At 36.2% G+C, this 19,045-nt stretch overlaps 1 protein-coding gene across 1 annotated transcript; it reads right to left on the bottom strand.

Moving 5' to 3' along the window:
* Positions 1-651: 651 nt before the first annotated feature.
* Positions 652-6,179, bottom strand: LOC113277287 (probable DNA primase large subunit). The gene is made up of 19 exons (XM_026526417.1): positions 6,005-6,179; positions 5,804-5,865; positions 5,613-5,716; positions 5,426-5,507; positions 5,278-5,337; positions 5,058-5,115; positions 4,946-4,965; positions 4,753-4,836; positions 4,577-4,641; positions 4,029-4,077; positions 3,887-3,934; positions 3,706-3,795; positions 3,509-3,568; positions 3,120-3,179; positions 2,691-2,765; positions 2,530-2,615; positions 2,126-2,219; positions 1,941-2,048; positions 652-1,207 (listed from the first exon to the last, which is right to left on the bottom strand). Exons 1-19 carry the CDS (start codon positions 6,135-6,137, stop codon positions 1,169-1,171), a joined length of 1,377 nt encoding a protein of 458 aa, XP_026382202.1. The 5' UTR covers positions 6,138-6,179; the 3' UTR covers positions 652-1,168.
* Between the last annotated feature and the right edge of the window lie 12,866 nt (positions 6,180-19,045).

Genomic DNA, 19,045 nt, shown 5'->3' with positions numbered 1-19,045 from the left:
AACTCAAAGATTTGCCTGGTAAAAAATGATACTAATTGAAAACTAAAAATGAGATTTGCTCCTTCAGTTTTCTTCTATGTGATGATAAAGTGAAAGCTATTGGTAGGAAAAGCCACGTGAACGCATTGAAAAAAGCCTGTAATGTTGTTCTCTCCCAACATCTCCAACCCATAAACTTTAAAACTCTGAAACCAACTACCAAAGAAGCAGCCAGTAAATTAAAGATGGTGGTGGGGGGTCATGAGAAGAGATCCCCACAACACATGTTTCCTCAACCCCCATCAAAAACCCTACCCACTTAAATTTTTTCAGATTTTTCTCTACTAGAATTTACCTAGAAAAAGAGCAGGAAATAAAGAACTAGGTTTATGGGGGGATACCTAGGGCCTAGACCTATAGACCAAACCCACCACTTACATAGCTCCACTACAACATTTTTCCATAAATGCAAAAGGCAAATCTATGGTGATCATGGGTGTAAAAAGCCAAGTGGATCAAACTCTCTTCTATGTTTTACAGACCATAGAAAAATAAATAGATAGATATAAAGTGAAAACCAAAAGAAAATATTGATTGCATCCAGAGGAATGGATAATAAGGCCAAAATGCACTAATGAACAGAACAACCATAAAGCTGGAAGTAAATAGACCTGGTTTTAAGTCAAATAATAGAAGTGGCGAAACCCCAATGAACAAGGGGATGTAAATGCAATACATGAGTTTTACATATAAAGTACTTTCAGCTCAACATATGACCTGATTAAACCACCTAATATTCCTTCTATACATTAACAAACTTTCTTACCAAGGATGACCTAAGAAGCAGAATTCATGGTTAAGGTCTGCTACTTTCCCATATTTTTCCCTGTTCTTTTTGTTTTTGTTTGTCAGAACAAGACTTGGAATTACACTAAAGGCTATATACTCTAAAAAAGGTGCATATGTGCAGAAATTCATCCCTTTTTGAGCATAATATAAATGGAAAATAACAAAATAACCGTACCACTTTGATTGGAGACATAGGTGGGGAATGTCCAAGTGCCACTACGTGGTGCTTACTCAGAATTTCGTCTCTTTACCTGCTGTTGAGATGAAAACACCCAAATGTATTTGCTTTCGTGGGGGCTTATATAGGAAAAATCTGAATGCTGCTCAGTGCCAAATAATGTCAAGTCGTTTCATTCTTCACAGTAATGCTGTTGGTGACCTGAAATTAACAACATAATGTCTAAGAGACCTCATAATTTTCTAAGAAATATAATGCCTAATATCTACAGATTGACATGACAGACCAACAACAAAATCCCTAGTCTGATTCAAAATATGACTACTGGGCTTGAACTTATCACCACCATTCACTAGAAGACACCAAAACAACTGTTAATCATTTATAGGGATGCAGACAATTCACTTGGGATAACTACAACTGAACTGGCAAATGACATAATTTTACCATCAGCAGAGGGAGTACATCAAAATTTATCTGTGGAGAACTAACAACCACAAGAGGCCTGAGGAAAGTTATTTGACAAAGATGTTTGAGAAAAAATAATTTTGCTACAGTCTGAACTATTAGCATATGTTAGAAAATGGGTCAGGATGAGTACTGAACTTGTAGAAAAGGCTCAACACTGAGTCTGTTCAATCAATAAAGCCACATTCAAGAATTTGACATCTGAAGACACCATACTCGTATGGACAAAACCAAAAACACATTAATAAATCAATTGGAACATCCTGAAACATAGTCTTTTACAGGCACTACATGATATCTATCATCACTAGGTGGGCAACATGCAGGGCGCTGACTTGTATAGTAGTAGTTCATGAAGACTGTACCATGGGTTCATATAAAAACGGGTGCCCAAGATCCATTCAGGAAAGATAAGAAATAAAAAGGTTTGATGAAGAATGAGTTGTGGGATAAGGTGCCTCATTACCTTCGCCTGCAGTATCTTTTGGCTGTCAATGAAATACTGATTTGGATGGTTGATCCCAGCGTCACAAGATGAAGCATGTACAGCTTCGAAAGTCAAGGTGCATGCCAACTGTAAATGATTCTAATTTGGTAAATACATAGGCACAAATGTTAATAACATCAAAACTAAGATCTTGTGTGGTATACCTGATAATGCCTATTTTTTACTTTGTCCATCACATCCCCCATCAAACGACTACTTACTCCCATTTTACTCAGGGCAGCTTCCAAATTTTCTTTGCTATCAATGAAAAACCAAAGGCAACGTAAGTATGTAATCGAAATGTGTGGAGAGTGCGATAAAACTTGAGAACACTTGGTTTGTTTAATCTTCAAAAGTGCACATAATGATTCCGGCTCTCATTAGCTAGCAAATATTTGGGTTTAAACTGTTGTTGGATGGAACCAGTAGTAGGACAGAAATTTAGGAATCATATCAGGTGAAAAAAGATGAGATGAAATTTCAAGATGCTATCTTATGAACAAAACATGGTCGAAACCTAAACTCTTTGATATCCTGTGCATAGACATAATGATATTAGAGAGTAAACCTGAAATTTCGATAGGGGCAACCATGCTGATCTCCTGCACCAGGAGTTGATGAAATGATCTTTTGACAAGAATAGGGTGTGTAGTCCTGCACCAGCCAAGAAAAAAATCTTACAAATACATCATTTGAGAGCTCAACTAATTTCTGTGAAAGATGACTTACGATTCTCTTTCCCTCTTTTCCATAGTTGTGTCGTATACTGTAAGCATACTCCTTGTCAAACCTCTCAGATCCAACCTATACCAAAGGAGTAAAAAAATACAAGCATTACATGATGAATTTGAAAAACTAAGGTATCTATCACATTATACAAGCACAACCTAGTTACTCAAATCATCCGAGCCAAATATGTAAATGGTGAGGCATTATTCCAGAATTTGATTCAAAAGTCATATTAAGGGAGGTTGACAAACTAAAGAGAAAACAAAGCCGAAAAGGGGTTCTTGCATTTGGTTAACTGTAGTTGAAATTCTAAAAATGATCTTAATAGCATTGAAATCTTTACAATAAGAATGTGGCACAGCAAATTCTGATCCAAATTTAACCCAAATAAAATGGAGATTAGTATCTGCACATGTATAGTATACAAACCTTTTGAGAGAATTCTGCTTTCCAGAATGTAAGAGCATCGTCCAAGTTCAAGCCAACCCCCTGTACAATAGAAAACTATAAGTTACTAAAAAAATAAATCGAAAAGGAATGTTCTTAGATGAAACACATATTTTGCCCTGTAGATATTTATTTTCTTATTATACCTCTGTCAAGTATACTTATCTTCAAGGATCGGATAATTATATGCAGGAATCCAGCTTTGACACGGCAAACCTCTTATTGATAAACTTACACATAAAATTTTATTCTGGAGATAACTAGACTTAAATCTATATAGTTTCAAGAGAAACTCATGTCCTCAGCATGAATCAAGTACGTTTCACGTGCACTGTATGACTTATACGCATGTATGTGTCGGGAAAACTTACCTTCAGAAAAAGACCCAGTTGCATTCTTCCTCCATGTTTTAAATGATGATCCTCTCTCAGCTGCATAGAATAAGAATGCCGTAAGATACAATCCGGAAAACAAAGAATGAGAAAAAAAGAAAAGAGAGGGCTAGAACAAGTAATATGACGATTATCTGAAGAAAGATAATGAAACAAAATTCATAAACCAACATTACCTTTTCAAACAAGTGGCGCATACAAAGTGGGAAAGAACTACTGGCCACTTTATCAATGTCCTTTATTGAAATCTCTGCATATTCCTTTGGCTATAGAAGACGTACAGAGGAAAAATTTCAACATCTTATTGCAGTAAAGTTCATTGAAAAACCAATTGAACTGAACAGAGAAATGAGGTACCTGTGAATAATCAGGACCTAAATAGCTTGTGCTCAGTGCTTCGACAATCTGAAAGAGAAAATATTATCAATTAATATAATGGACAGGATGAACTATGTTGCCAATTTCAAGGTCTATAAGATATTATGTAGATTTCACTCACAGGAGTTAGACGATCTTTTTCTTGCTCCTTTAAGGTTGTTGTCCATTTTCTGCAAGCAAAAGTATGTTGTAAGTTTAGCAACCCACTTGTAGTAGAGCATGTTTAAAAACTAGATTGCCACCTCTGTGAGGTATAACTTCATATGCAGGAGACGTTTGTAGTCTATAAGGATAGGTAAACTTTGAAAAGAGCAATACAGCGCATGGCCTCATAGTGTTATTCAAATGACAGGAATGAAGCCTAAACTTAAGTTGTAACTGCAGTTACAAAACAGCTCTGTGATTTTGGTTTAACAGATACGTAATGCCTCTTATAACAGATACGTAATGCCTCTTATGACGTGGTTAATCTTGGCAATGGTACACTAAGATCACAACATAAGTAATACCCATAAAAAAATTCTAGGTTAATATGCAGATTTGAAAGTAAAATTACATCAGTAGCAGGTGAACAAACACATTAACAAAAGCTAAAATGTTCAGCCATGCTACACTTTCATCCAACTGTGCAAGTTAAAATAGAGGATGATATTGTGTTCTAGAAGTTACCTGTTTGTCAGCACAAGAGCCTTCGATAAATTGCTGCGAAACATACCGGTGACGACATTAACTGCCTAAACAAATAAAACACAAACATATTACTAAATTGTGACATGGAAGCAAGATGATGTTCCTTGTGTAGGTAAAATGTTTAAAGGGTAACAAGCTAACAGATAAACATTTACCTGGTTCATTGCAACATATGCAAAACCTTTATGAATATATACTTTGCGGCCTCCAATAAGTTCTGGTACTTCTTCAAATGGTACCTTCATCCAAACCATTGTCATAGATCAATAACAAATTACCATGAACAAAGTATCTTAAAAAACAATGCATGACATAGAGGCGATCTCTTCCTGAAAAGAAACAACGAACCTTGAAAAACAATGCATCGGCTGAAACACAAAAAACAGATCATCAGACGTCAACAACACAATGCAAAAATCAGAAAGATATCCAAGAAGCTAAGCTTGTTATCCATTCTTACAAGTAAGCATCGGTCGACCAATCGAACGAGCAACTTGGTTCAAGTTTTCTCTCATATCCTGTACAAGAAATAAATAAGAATTGTTATTTAAATGTTAAAGTACTAAATGACTAGTGGAACCATGCACCCAGAGGTCCAGAGTGGAACAGACACACTTGGGTATCATATCATTGCTTGTAAGAGAGAAAGACTGATGATCAAAATGAACTGTGTAGTTTACCTCTAATTCTCCCATGCCGACTGCTTTGTATGGGAAGCCAATTTCAGCCATTAAAGCCTTCTGCACATACATGAAACAACAACAATTTAAATTTATAGAAAACCCAGAAAACCAAACCATTAACCTAATAAACATACCAAATACTTACCTGAGATTCAACGCTTTCCACACGAAACCGGTATTCAAAGAGCTTTGTCTCATGAGTAAGAAACCATTTTCTCAATTCCTCACTGAATTTTATCCCAAAAGGTAGTCAGATAGACAATTACTCAATTAATAACCTATAAGGTCAATAACACAAATCAAAAATAACGGATTGAATATAGCACACTTACTTTCTGCAATAGACTAAGCGAAGAACAAAATGCGAGATAATATCTTTATCTAACATTCTAGACGAGTCATGATGCCTCATATTCGCTTTCCATAAATCATTCCCCTTATAATACCAACAAAAAGAACAAATTCAGATTTACTAATTCATCAATGTTGAAAAATACAAGTGAAAGAGAGATAGAGATTTTACCAATTTCTCCATTTCGTCAGGTTTCTTTCCACGGGATAATCCATTAGAAATCCCAGTGAGAACTGAAAAATGAACCAGTCGTTTTTTTTATTTACGAAATTGCCACTGTAAAACCCTAGGTGTTGTTTTTTTAAAGAAAAATAAAATGAAAGCCAAAAATTGAAATCTTCATGGAACGAGAATCTAATTAGGTATATATACCTCGTAAACGATCAATAGCGAACAACTCAAAATCTTCTAATCTTACTTCAAGTGAAGGTGCAGATCGATACACCGGAAGCGTTGGGATGGCAGCTTGTGCAGAGATTTTCTTTTGAGATCTTAGGATTTCCATTCTCGCTAAATCTCTCTCTTTCTCTCTCTCTAAGGTTTGGAAATGGAGGAAACGATGAAGAATATTAAACCAATTTTGATTTTTCAGAGAATATTAAAATATATATCCGAAACACGGGGGAAATTTGGCGCCCATCTTTCCCGCTCTTATTTGTTGGATACGGGTTAAGTTAAATTATGAAAGATTATGCTAGGCCCAAATCTATGAGTTATGGATGTTGGCAACTCGACAAGGTCACACCAAGATAGTTTTGAGTCACCAAAATACTTTTTCCATGCTATGCGTTTTTGGCTGCTCCAGACTCGAGAGGAGGATACATAACGGTGAACCACAAACTGGAGAAATTCTTCTGGAGTATAGGAATGAATCCATTAGGAAAGTTCGAATCGGTGGTTTGGATGGAACTTCCAAGAATACGTAGCAAGTACGATCAGATTGACTACTTACACATTTTGTGGCACCATGAAGTGTTTTTCTTTTTTTCGAGGAAAAAGAGGTACACAACGAAAAGGTAATATTTTTACGGAACACCTTTAAAAACAACAGAGGCCAGATTTTCATTCAGAGACAAATATCAAAAGGTAAACTACGCGAACATAGCCAAACTCTAAATTAAGTTCAATACACACAACTCTAAATTGTTATGTTCATAAAAAGTTCACTGTCATCCAGCTAGGGGATTATAGTTTTCATTCATCACTGTATAATCCTCCATCAGTGAATAATCCGTCACGGCCAGCCATGAATCCTCCATCCCTAGGATGCTGAAGATTGTAATCCATGCAATAACAGCAGCCATTGATTTTATTTCCTGCAAGACGAATTGATAGAGTTGCCAACACAAACAGTCATAAATCATAATATTTTTTGCTGACAGTTATCAGTTCAGCAAAAAACATCTCCACCGGAGCATCAGCAACACCAGTCTTTTTAGCCGTGAAGTCGATATGGGTAAGAAGGCGTCTCGAAAGAACCACATTTTTAAAGTTACCAGGCTCCACCAGCTCATATTTTGTACCCTACGAAAGTTAGGCATGGGCAACAAAACAAAAAAGAAATATTAAGGGAATCCCACATTGAATTCAAGAAAAGCAATAAAGATTCAGAAGAAAACTGACTGCGCGTTCGTTATAGACACTATGGCATCCGTTGCATATGGCCTAATAAAATCATCGCAGTCTTTATTTGTGAACTTCAATTCCTTTCTGGGTTTAGCTGTAGACCTGAAACAGCCAAGATTAAAACCAAAATCACTCGAACGTTTGAGCTCAATTGAGTTTGTGACAAAGAGATGTGCCAATAACCAGTTAACCATGTCCAAGTTTCAGATTCTCTTCGGAAATCAAAACCCCTACTTGTCCTATGTTCATAAACAAGCTTTCACCAAGACATTCAAATCATATTCGAACACAAAATTCCAAATCAAACAACATATACATATGAGTTCAACTGCACATGCCATGGAAAACATAACGAATAAGTAAATACACCGAACTATGACCTACTTTACTCAACCTCTTTAGAGGAGTCATTCTAGTAATAATCACATGACATGAGCACCTAGAAAAAATAGCAATCCTGGTTGTGGAGAAGTTTAGTATTTAGTTATATTTTTAGAAGTTCTCGAGGAGATAGGAAAACAGGGCAGTTAGTGGTGACAAGAAGTAATGGGTGTGAACAAACCCGTTTCCTACACAGTTGAGGCGTGGTTTCTGGAAGTTATACATTTTCTCCACTCTTCCATCACTCAATCACTCCCACTTCCTACGATACCAGGGTGTATTCAATTATGACTTGTATAAATAGGTTTTACCTATTTTCCATCAAACAACAAGTTTTGGTGAAAACAAAAACACATTATCCAGAAAAATATAAAAAGAACTGATAGCTTTAATCCCGCAAGCCAGTTACCAAATTCTGATACAAGTCATCAAATAACCACACCTTCAGAATTAACCATTCTGGTCTCAACACCTTCTTTGCTTCCCTCCCTAAGACCAACACTTCTCCTTTATTTTGTGACCAACGCAAGCCTGGAACGGTCATTTCTTGGTTTAGGCCAGGATTGTACAGATTGATCTCTCGAATCTAAAGTACTCCCGTGCAGTACATTTGTTTAGATATAGATTCGTTTCTCATCCATACACCAAAATTTACCAAAACCAACAGAAACAGTTTTTACCTATAAATAAAAAGACTTTGGTATTTGCTCACTCGAGCATCTAGACGCTACATGGCCTGTCCATCATCCCATGTAGACGGTCCCTCCTTGGATGATTTTCAATTGATCAGCAATTGATCAAAATTAGGTTTTCGAATCCAAAACTCTGCAAAACATAATTCTGAGCAGATTCAAACATTAATAATTTTATGTTGATCCCATGATCAACATATTAATTAATTATACTCGGTCCAGTTGCCAGTATTTTAAATTAATATTTTATTTGGTCCCGCTACCAATAATTCATCAAACGAGCAACATTTGCTCAAATGGGCAATATTTGCTCAAACTAAGGAATATTAGCTCAACTATCAATATTCAACAATTTATCGAACCTCTCTGTCTCAACAGACGCGTTCGATGATTTATGAATCCTAGAACATTTGCAGATCACGTTCGACTTGGAAATACAAAAACTCATTGTATCATAAAGTCAACAACTGACTAACTAAATACATGTCTGCCTTGCAGACTCCACAACAACGAGACATCAATTGTGTCACATGGGAGATATTAACAAGGGTTTTGGTATTGCGGTCTACGACATGTGTGTTCATACACACGATGAGAATGTGAGCAAGTCGTGCAAGCAATTAGAGGAGTTAGCAAAGTACTGGATGAAAAATCAACCAAGTCTCCGCATGATGAGCAACTGGTTTTAACACGATTTCCCACTTCTCAACTCTTTGACTCCAGCAACTGTCACACTTCATGGGATCAAGGTGTTTACAATTCTGGCAATATAAATAAGTCTCTGAATCATAATTGAAACAACTTACAATCTCTCATCAAATAGATAATAAGATATTAAGAACTCAACATCTGAGAAGTTACTCTCAACAGAGCAAATTCAATCAATCATAACTTATCTTATTTTTCACGCAGAATACACAACACACCTACAATCTTCAATCACCATTGATCTCACACATTTCTCAGCCTCCCTCCTACAGATCGACCCATCCTATTTGTGACTAAATTGACTATGGAACGATCATTGTCTTGGTTTAGGCTGGAGTCGTACAGATTGATCTCTCAAACTTAAAGCACTCTCTTCTTACAGTGCATCTGTGTGGGGTTAAGCGGTTTGCTCGGTTCAAGGAACTTTCTCCGCACTATCGTCTCCTCAATTCCGTGAAAACCTGTAAATTGTTTTTACCCATCTACAAGGGGAGACTTGGTCTTGACCACTTATCCAAATAATGGCTGAGAATATACAACACCAATATTGAGAAGAATTACATCGAGAAATTCAAAGGAATTCAGAGAAATTATATGAACAGATTGCTCAACTTGGTAAAAATGGGATGGAGAAGAAGTATGACCTCAAAACTAAAACAATTATGAAATTCCTATGGACGACAACAATTGTTTTAAAGACGAACAACCTTTGGATATTCCAAGTAACAATGATGAAGTTATTCCAACTCCGGATCGTAATAAAAATCATTCGCCTATTCGAAACGAGGAGCCTTGGTATGACCGAACCATTGTTATGAACGGTGTAACATACTCGAATGCATATCAACGTTACAATGAATATCCAGATTACAATGTTTTTAGGCCGATTGATTTGCAAGAAAAAAAAACATGATTATTTCTTTGTCGTAGACTCATAAGGAAGACCCTAGGATTTGCATCAATGCACTATAATTTTTTGGGGATGATTCTGATTCCGATGATGAGGCAATTAAAGAGACTGAGAATGAAACCAAATTGATTGAAGTCGTGGAAGACCTAATTAAGCTAGATAATAAAAGTTTGATAGAGGACCACGATATAATTGAGGTAAATAATTCAATGTTAATTAAGAGCGATGAGGATCACATACAAGGTTTATCTAATCCTTTGCATAATTTTATATCTATTGATCCTTTCCATCCAATTGAAGTAGTTTCTGAAAGAGTTGTTAACCCAACTCTTAAAAAACACCTCACCTAGGATTAAAGTTGTGTGCTTCTAAAGTTTTAACGGATTATTTTTATTTTAAGTATCCACCACTTGATGTGTTTGATTCGAGAATTTTGCAGGTTCACCAAGCTAATAAACCTTTTGAAGTTCCCGAATTCTATGTTGTTTATCCACTTCCGAGTGTAGAAAGAGCTAAGTGTGGGGGAAGCTTCAATAAAGTGATAGATTCAATATCTATATCTTGTGCTAATATTTTTATGAAGCTTTTAATGTTTTTTAAGAGCTCTAATCATAATTCTTCAAGAAACTAAGACGATGCAGTGTACTAGTTTTGATGTTATGCAAATTTGTGGGCGTAGCTAGTTTGGTTCGACTTTCCAACTATATGTTGGGAGTTCAGGTGGAATTTTAATATTGTGGGATAAGGACTTTTTGGAAGTTACGAACTCACTGGTTGGTGATTATATTTTATCCATCTCTTGCATCAATAAATCAGATGGTTTTGAATGGATTCTTACAGATGTGTATGGACCTAATAATCCTATTGATAGAGTTGATATTGGGGTTGAACTGGATAATGTCTGTGGTTACTGGAATATATTGGTGCATAGGTGGAGACTTCAACACTGTGAAGACCTGTGCTGAGAAGAAGAATGTGCAAGACTATCTAGAAGCATAAGCAATTTGTGAAAAGGCGAGGGTACCCAAATATACCTCTAGCTAAAACTTTTTCTACCTATAATTATCTTCTCCGAAAGTGATTGTCTATGAATTGAGTCAAGACAATACAACTAACCGGTTCACACTTTGTGTGATCGTCTATGGATACGAAATCGAGACAATACAACAACGAAATATGTTACTTGATAAAAAGGTTCGGACTTAACCAAACACAATAGGATTCACTTATCAAGTAAATAGGAATTAACGTTTGTGTAGTTTACTTTAATTCTAATAAAACAATTATAATGCGGAAATATAAAGTAAATGACACAACAAGATTTTGTTAACGAGAAAACCGCAGATGCAAAAAAAAACAGGACCTTGTCCAGAATTGAATACTCTCAAGATTAAGCCACTACAAAAAATTACACCTAACTTCGTATAGTTGAGACCAAGCAACTAAACTTATAGTTCACCTAGTTCCTTTTGTATTCCCATGCCTCCAGCTTATAAATAAGTCACGCACTTGGAACAATTCCTTTGGTTCGTATTCCAAACAGTAAAGGAACAACAAATCTGTTTGGTATCAAATCTCTTCAACCAAGTGATATGAGCCGGACAAAGTCTCTTCTGTTTATCTTAACATAAACTCTTTCGTCAGGTCCTTAGATCTATCTTATGTTCAATTACCGAAGTAATTGTTTAAGATTAAGACAACCAACACTCTTAATCCAAAGAATTGTGTTGATGCCGATTTACTTAATTAATCAATCCAATCTATCACAAGGATAAACCGATTATTAATTGGATCCTCTTTTACCGAAACAAGTATTGTGCACACCAAAGATTATGAACCCACAAATCAGAAATCTACAACTTCTTCGTCTTCAAATCTTCTTATATCTTCAATATAAACCTGCACATAATCACTTGAATCTCTTGTGATCAATCACACACAGAACGGAGTCTGTTAACAATGGATTATCACAAGATCGTCTTTAGAACTAACAATAGTCTAAAGATTCATGTCGAAACTCTGAACTAGTTTGAGTGAATCTTATATCATAATAGAAGATTCTCAAGCATAAAAAAACTAGGTGCAATCATATTTCAACCATCGTTAGTCAATCAAATCAATCGAAAACAAAAGATGAACCGCGATTATCTAGTTTCCCACTAGCGCTATGATTAAATATTTTCTGTGGTTGTAGTAATGAGGTTCAAACTCTCAGACTTGTGAAGGATAATTTTTTAGACTTAATAAATAATTATACAAAATATTAACAATTTGGGCGAGAGGTAACCAAGACACTAGATTCCACTACTACGCAAAATTGAATGATAAATATTTCAAAACTCTATTCAATTCTTAAGTCCTTTTTTATCTTTAATTCACTATCAATTATACAAATTCTCAAACATTATTTGTAAACCTTAAGCATAGATTATCAAGAGATTAAACCAAGCATAACCTATCAAACTGAATAACAAATAATTAAGACAATCATTCAAACAATTTAAAACTCCGCAAAAGCAGCGATTAGGTGAATTATATAATAAAATGAAATAGTTACCCATTTATGTTGCGTAAATAGCTTCCTCCATTTCCTTGGTTACGAGGGAATTAGCTCATCATGATAAACATACTCTCAAAATATTTTATTATGGCTCAAAAATGATTTACAATGGTGAAAAATGGAGAAAATGGTGAAAATCAGAAAACTGCAACGTTTTTAAGCGTTACAGTATCCACTATAAAAGAACGATAAAAAGAAAGTGTTGTGAACACTGTTTCGCAGTCGCTGAATAACTGCTGCAAATGAAGGCAAACTACGACAGTTATTAAACGACTGTCTTGACAGGTCCGTTCTTCATGTTCTTCATCACGAACAACAGCAGCAGCAGCAGCAGAGAGAATTCGTGATTCTTCCTCTGCAGCTTCCTATCTTCTCCTCCCAACGCTCGACACCCCTGGTAGTCGACCCAAGGAGCCTTTATATACTCACGTGCACACTGAATCCCTCACAATAACTCCAAATAATTCTTATTTACTCGCGCAGTGAAGAGAGAATATTTTGAGATATTTTCTTTCTCCACGCGTTTCCAGCTCTGATTCTTCCCTTGTTTAGACTTTATACGCATCAAACAATAGTTATAACTCTCCCAGATCATCTCAGCCATACGCAAACACAAGAAATCCCGTGAATAATTCTTCTCTGCACGTTCTCCCCTGTTTCCAGTTCGTGGCTTCCCTAGCCAATTCTAGCCAAATTTAATCGACCACAACACTTGCAATGGATTTCTAAATGTCCCAGGAACAATACCACAAATTTTCAGCGATTTAATCTCCCTATAACACCTTCATTTTGTTGATTGAAAATCTGCCAGAGAGTAAAAATATTTTCCCGCCAAAAAGTTTATTTGAATTTGAGAAGAAGGAAGGGTGTCCCCCTATCCTGAACTGTGGTGCGAATAGCAGGTGTCCAACTGAGGTGCCCCTTAACCAATAGTGAGAGTCTGAATAACAATTGTACTTCAAGGTTGCCCCGGGCAACTTTTCGAGCTGATTTTTCCAAAATTGTTTATTTCCAAAGAATACCTAAAACACACAGAACACCATAATAAGGACAAAAACAAGTACTAATAATACGAAACATTGAGGATGAATTAGACACAAAAATGCGTCTATCAAATACCCCCAAACTTATTATTTGCTAGTACTCGAGCAAATTTATTCTAGAAAGGAAAATCATTTGAACCCCTAGGTGGCCCTAGTGGCGGAGTGTTGTCTCCGGAGGGTTTACCAGAGGTGTACCCAAAAAACCTTTACTCCAGACCCTAGCTATTTACGCAGAACCTTGGAAGGCACTAAAGAATCTCCTTGGTTGGTATATACTTATTGACTACATGAGGAAGTACCCTGATGCGAAATTCCAATTGTTGTACACGAGTTTGCACTCAAGCATACTAAAATTCATATAAAGTGACACAGCTCTACTAAGATAGTTTCTGGACATCATAAACCGGAGTCAACCAATCACATGGATAGATTAAGAAGATGGATGTAGAGAAAAATATGGATGATGTTGACTAAGGTGAACCTATCATAATGTACTGAGATACTGGTCTGGACTAATATCAACACACTGTCATATACAAGGGAACCAGTAGTCGATAATCCTAACTCTAGGTCAACACAACTGGCATATACAAGGGTTCCAGTGGTTGACTTTATTGACTTTATTCCGGTTGGTCTGATGGTCTGGTCTTTTTTCATTTTCTTTTTTTTTTCTCCTTTTTTTTGGTGTATCTCAGTCACTCTATTTCACCCTAGCAATGGTAAAAATAAAACAAAAAGAAGTGATCAGGATTCTTTCGATGTTTCCATCACGAGGATATGGCGAAACTACCATTTTTTTTCCTAACACCTGAGGTCTGTGCTTTTATGAATAGACTCTTGTAGATGTTTCCATCTAATCAGATTGGTTCCTCAACTCCTATAACCAAGATGTTTCCATCCACTTAGATTGGTTAGTGCCTACCTCAATAAGTATAGATTTCTAGGCTCTGGAGTTTAATGCAACTAAAAAGTTTATCCCATACCCCCAAACTCAAATCTAACATTGTCCTCAATGTTCTAAAGATGAAATTAAAAGCATGAATAGGGAGAAACTATTATCACTTGAGGGAAAGGAAAGATATTACCGTGTCACATGAATATTGGGTTACCTCCCAAGAAGTGCTAAGTTTAAAGTCTTCAGCTAGACTTAAGAAAGGATTAATCAACTCGAACCGTATAACAGTAGCCGGAATAACTGTGGTCTTCAAAACCAAATAGAGCTGACCAAAGGAAATTGCAGTAAACCAAGAAAATGAACAAGACTAGCGTGCCCTTACCTAGTTTCCTGATAACTATCGCTAACTGTGGTTCAGGTTCAGGTTCTATGAAAGGGTCTAAATAAAATATTTTCTTCGGATGCATTTCCTCATAGATGGGATCCGAATCATTAGGTCCTAGAGTCTGTAGAAACTCAAATAAGAACTTAGAATCACGAAGTAATAACCTAAATAATTGAGGATCCTTTAAGTCAATTAGATATGACTTACATAGTTGACCACAGTAAGAGTAGTGGTCATTCTTAAGAAAATGTGTCGATTCTATTAACCTAAAGTACTTAGGCTTAGTCTCAGAACTTAATAAGTGACACATTTGAGATCTATACGTTCCCACAATTGGAAAAAAACTATTTGGTGGGAAAACAAAGTCAATCTGGGTATGATAGCCTGGGCAAACCACATCAACCATAGGATGGGTTTCTAATAACTGAACTTCTTCATGGACATCATTAGGTTTGGGAAAACGAGTATAAAGGTAATCTTGTAAAACGGTCGAGGGAGAGATATCAAGTCCTAAGTGAAGGGACTTTCTGAGAGTTAAAGGTAAAGCACTAGGAAGGTGATAATCACCCCCAAACTTAGAGTTTTCAGTGTCTCTAGATAGACCTCTAATCATTTCTTGAATTTCCGTATCTTCAGAGTCCTTAAAATTTTCAAGAGATTCTTCTAAGTTATTATCAGGTAGTGCATCTTTACTCATCTCTACGGGTATATCTTCTTCGCCTAAGACTATTGTTTCTAAGTCGCTAGACTCTAAAACAACATTTTTGGAATAAACCCGTTCCTCTAAACCACTATCATCTTCGTAATCAAAAGGAAAAACTACATCGTCTAAAACGGTGGTATCCCTAATCAAGTCCTCGTCCTTTTGAATAGGTGAATAATCATAAAAATTATTTGGATTTGAACTAGAAATAATATAATCATTATAAAGCTCATTTGGATTAATAGATTCCCGATCACTATGCCTACATATTTCAGATTCTTCATTACTACTATCCTCATCATCATCATCATTATAATAACATGAAAATGACCGAACCTCATATAAACATGTAATGTTACCAATTCTAGCCTCTTCATCTTGATTATGAAAATAACTATCCTCATTTTCAAGGGTATTATTGAAAACACTGTATTGGAAATTATTTCGAGCAATTCTTTCGTTCGTCTCAGCTATCAGATTGAAGGATTCCTCTAGAGAAAGTGTTCTCTCATCATAAACTAAGTTATTCATCTCAGCTAACTTACGTGTCGACTCTTCTAATTTCCTGAGAGACTCTTCTAGAGAAGGAATAGGAAATTAAGGATCATAAAAAGGACTACTTTTCAAAAGTTTGATTGTATCCTCTAAAGACGAAGAACTAGTATTATAATTTTCTTGCTCGTAAGACTGATGCACATGCGGATAGTAATTGGGCTCACTATGGTATGAACCATAACCTTGAAAAGGTTGGCGTTCCCAAACACTATTCTCACTATGGTCATAATAATGATGATGTCCGTATTCAAATTCAGGTCGATACTCATTGTATTGGCTTCTATTGTACCAGTTTGACATTCTTAATTTGCAAGGGAATTCTACACAATCACAAACAAGGCCGACTCGACTTCACCAAAGCAAATCTAAATATTTCTAGCAAACAAAAAACATGATGGCTCCACTTAGATTGTTTCTAGACTAGCTTCTATATATCGAAGGGGAATTCGTTACAGTTTGAGCAAACCCCTCTGGATCAATCCGAGCTAATGTGAGATGAAACTGAGGCGAGGGAAGCTCAATGGAGCTTTGATACCCAAGGCCTCACCGGCGTTACAAGGCGGCTTGTTTCAACTCCCGGAAGTCATCATGAACTTTGAAGTTGCTTAAAAGGTGACCAATATCCTTCGAAAATTTTTCCTAACAAGCTCGATACCCTATAGGTCTCTTTCTAATCAGATTTTAAAGCTTGGGTTCGCGTTAGGTTTTTTTTTTCCTAAGGCGGGAAAGAAGGGAACGGTGATGAAATCCGAACCCTTATCTTGTATTGGCCAGGCCTTGCCCTTTACTAGGAATTTAAAAACAACCGGTTCAGTCCTCAATCAATTAATCACCTTAAGGAAGACAGTAAACCCGCTTGCAGGAGATTCGTGGGTGTTTCGATTGGACTTACCTCCCGTACCAGACGGGGGATGAACCGTTGTCGTCGACTCGGGCCACGACTCCTATGCCGTGTGCGAACCCGGGGGGCCGAGGTGATATTGTAATCACCGTCCTTCCCTGCAAACAATTTAATATATTTTTTTTTTAATTTATAACCCTTCCGTAGGGTTTAAAAAAAATAAAGTCCAATGTTCAATGTCCGGAAAAAAATGTCCAAAAATAAAAGATTACAAGAATAAAAACCTTAATTACAGTTTCTAAAAAAAGTTTAATAATAATAATAAAAAAAAGTCCTTCGTCTTCTTTCCGTTCTTTTTGCTTTACGCTCTAGCTCCTAGTCTTTATGAAATCGCCAAAATTCTTGACAACTTCTTCTTTTTTCTTTTCTTTTCGATCCAAGCTTCAAAACCTGTATCACATAGAAAAATACCCAAAGAACGTAAAAAATAACAAAGAAAAAAAAATCTAAAAAAAAAAAATTTCTACCTAAACACAAATCCGCGTCGGCGGCGCCAAAATGATTATAGATTTTCTGTGGTTGTAGTAATGAGGTTCAAACTCTCGGACTTGTGAAGGATAATTTTTTAGACTTAATAAATAATTATACAAAATATTAACAATTTGGGCGAGAGGTAACCAAGACACTAGATTCCACTACTACGCAAAATTGAATGATAAATATTTCAAAACTCTATTCAATTCTTAAGTCCTCTTTTATCTTTAATTCACTATCAATCATACAAATTCTCAAACATTATTTGTAAACCTTAAGCATAGATTATCAAGAGATTAAACCAAGCATAACCTATCAAACTGAATAACAAATAATTAAGACAATCATTCAAACAATTTAAAACTCCGCAAAAGCAGCGATTAGGTGAATTATATAATAAAATGAAATAGTTACCCAATTATGTTGCGTAAATAGATTCCTCTATTGCCTTGGTTACGAGGGAATTAGATCATCATGATAAACATACTCTCAAAATATTTTATTATGGCTCAAAAATGATTTACAATGGTGAAAAATGGAGAAAATGGTGAAAATCGGAAAACTGCAACGTTTTTAAGCGTTACAGAATCTACTATAAAAGAACGATAAAAAGAAAGTGTTGCGAACACTGTTCCGCAGTCGCTGAATAACTGTTGCAAATGAAGGAAAACTACGACAGTTATTAAACGAATGTCTTGACAGGTCCGTTCTTCATGTTCTTCATCACGAACAACAGCAGCAGCAGCAGCAGAGAGAATTCGTGATTCTTCCTCTGCAGCTTCCTATCTTCTCCTCCCAACGCTCGACACCCCTGGTAGTCGACCCAAGGAGCCTTTATATACTCACATGCACGCTGAAATCCCTCACAATAACTCCAAATAATTCTTCTTTACTCGGGCAGTGAAGAGAGAATATTTTGAGATATTTTCTTTCTCCACGCGTTTCCAGCTCTGATTCTTCCCTTGTTTAGACTTTATACGCATCAAACAATAGTTATAACTCTCCCAGATCATCTCAGCCATACGCAAACACAAGAAATCCCGTGAATAATTCTTCTCTGCACGTTCTCCCCTGTTTCCAGTTCGTGGCTTCCCTAGCCAATTCTAGCCAAATTTAATCGACTACAACACTTGCAATGGATTTCTAAATGTCCCAGGAACAATACCACAAATTTTCAGCGATTTAATCTCCTTATAACACCTTCACTTTTTTGATTGAAAATATGCCAGAGAGTAAAAATATTTTCCCGCCAAAAAGTTTATTTGAATTTGAGAAGAAGGAAGGGTGTCCCCCTATCCTGAACTGTGGTGCGAATAGCAGGTGTCCAACTGAGGTGCCCCTTAACCAATAGTGAGAGTCCGAATAACAATTGTCCTTCAAGGTTGCCCCGGGCAACTTTTCGAGCTGATCTTTCCAAAATTGTTTATTTCCAAAAAATACCTAAAAACACACAAAACACCATAATAAGGACAAAAACAAGTACTAATAATACGAAACATTGAGGACGAATTAGACACAAAAATGCGTCTATCACGCTACATGCTAGAGCTTCTCAATCCCAATGAAGACTTTAAACTGAG

Source organism: Papaver somniferum, chromosome 5 (genome assembly GCF_003573695.1).
Source record: "Papaver somniferum cultivar HN1 chromosome 5, ASM357369v1, whole genome shotgun sequence".
NCBI classification, from domain to species: Eukaryota; Viridiplantae; Streptophyta; class Magnoliopsida; order Ranunculales; family Papaveraceae; genus Papaver; species Papaver somniferum.
Note: the sequence above shows the minus strand (reverse complement) of the source record. Positions and strands in the feature narration are given on the sequence as shown.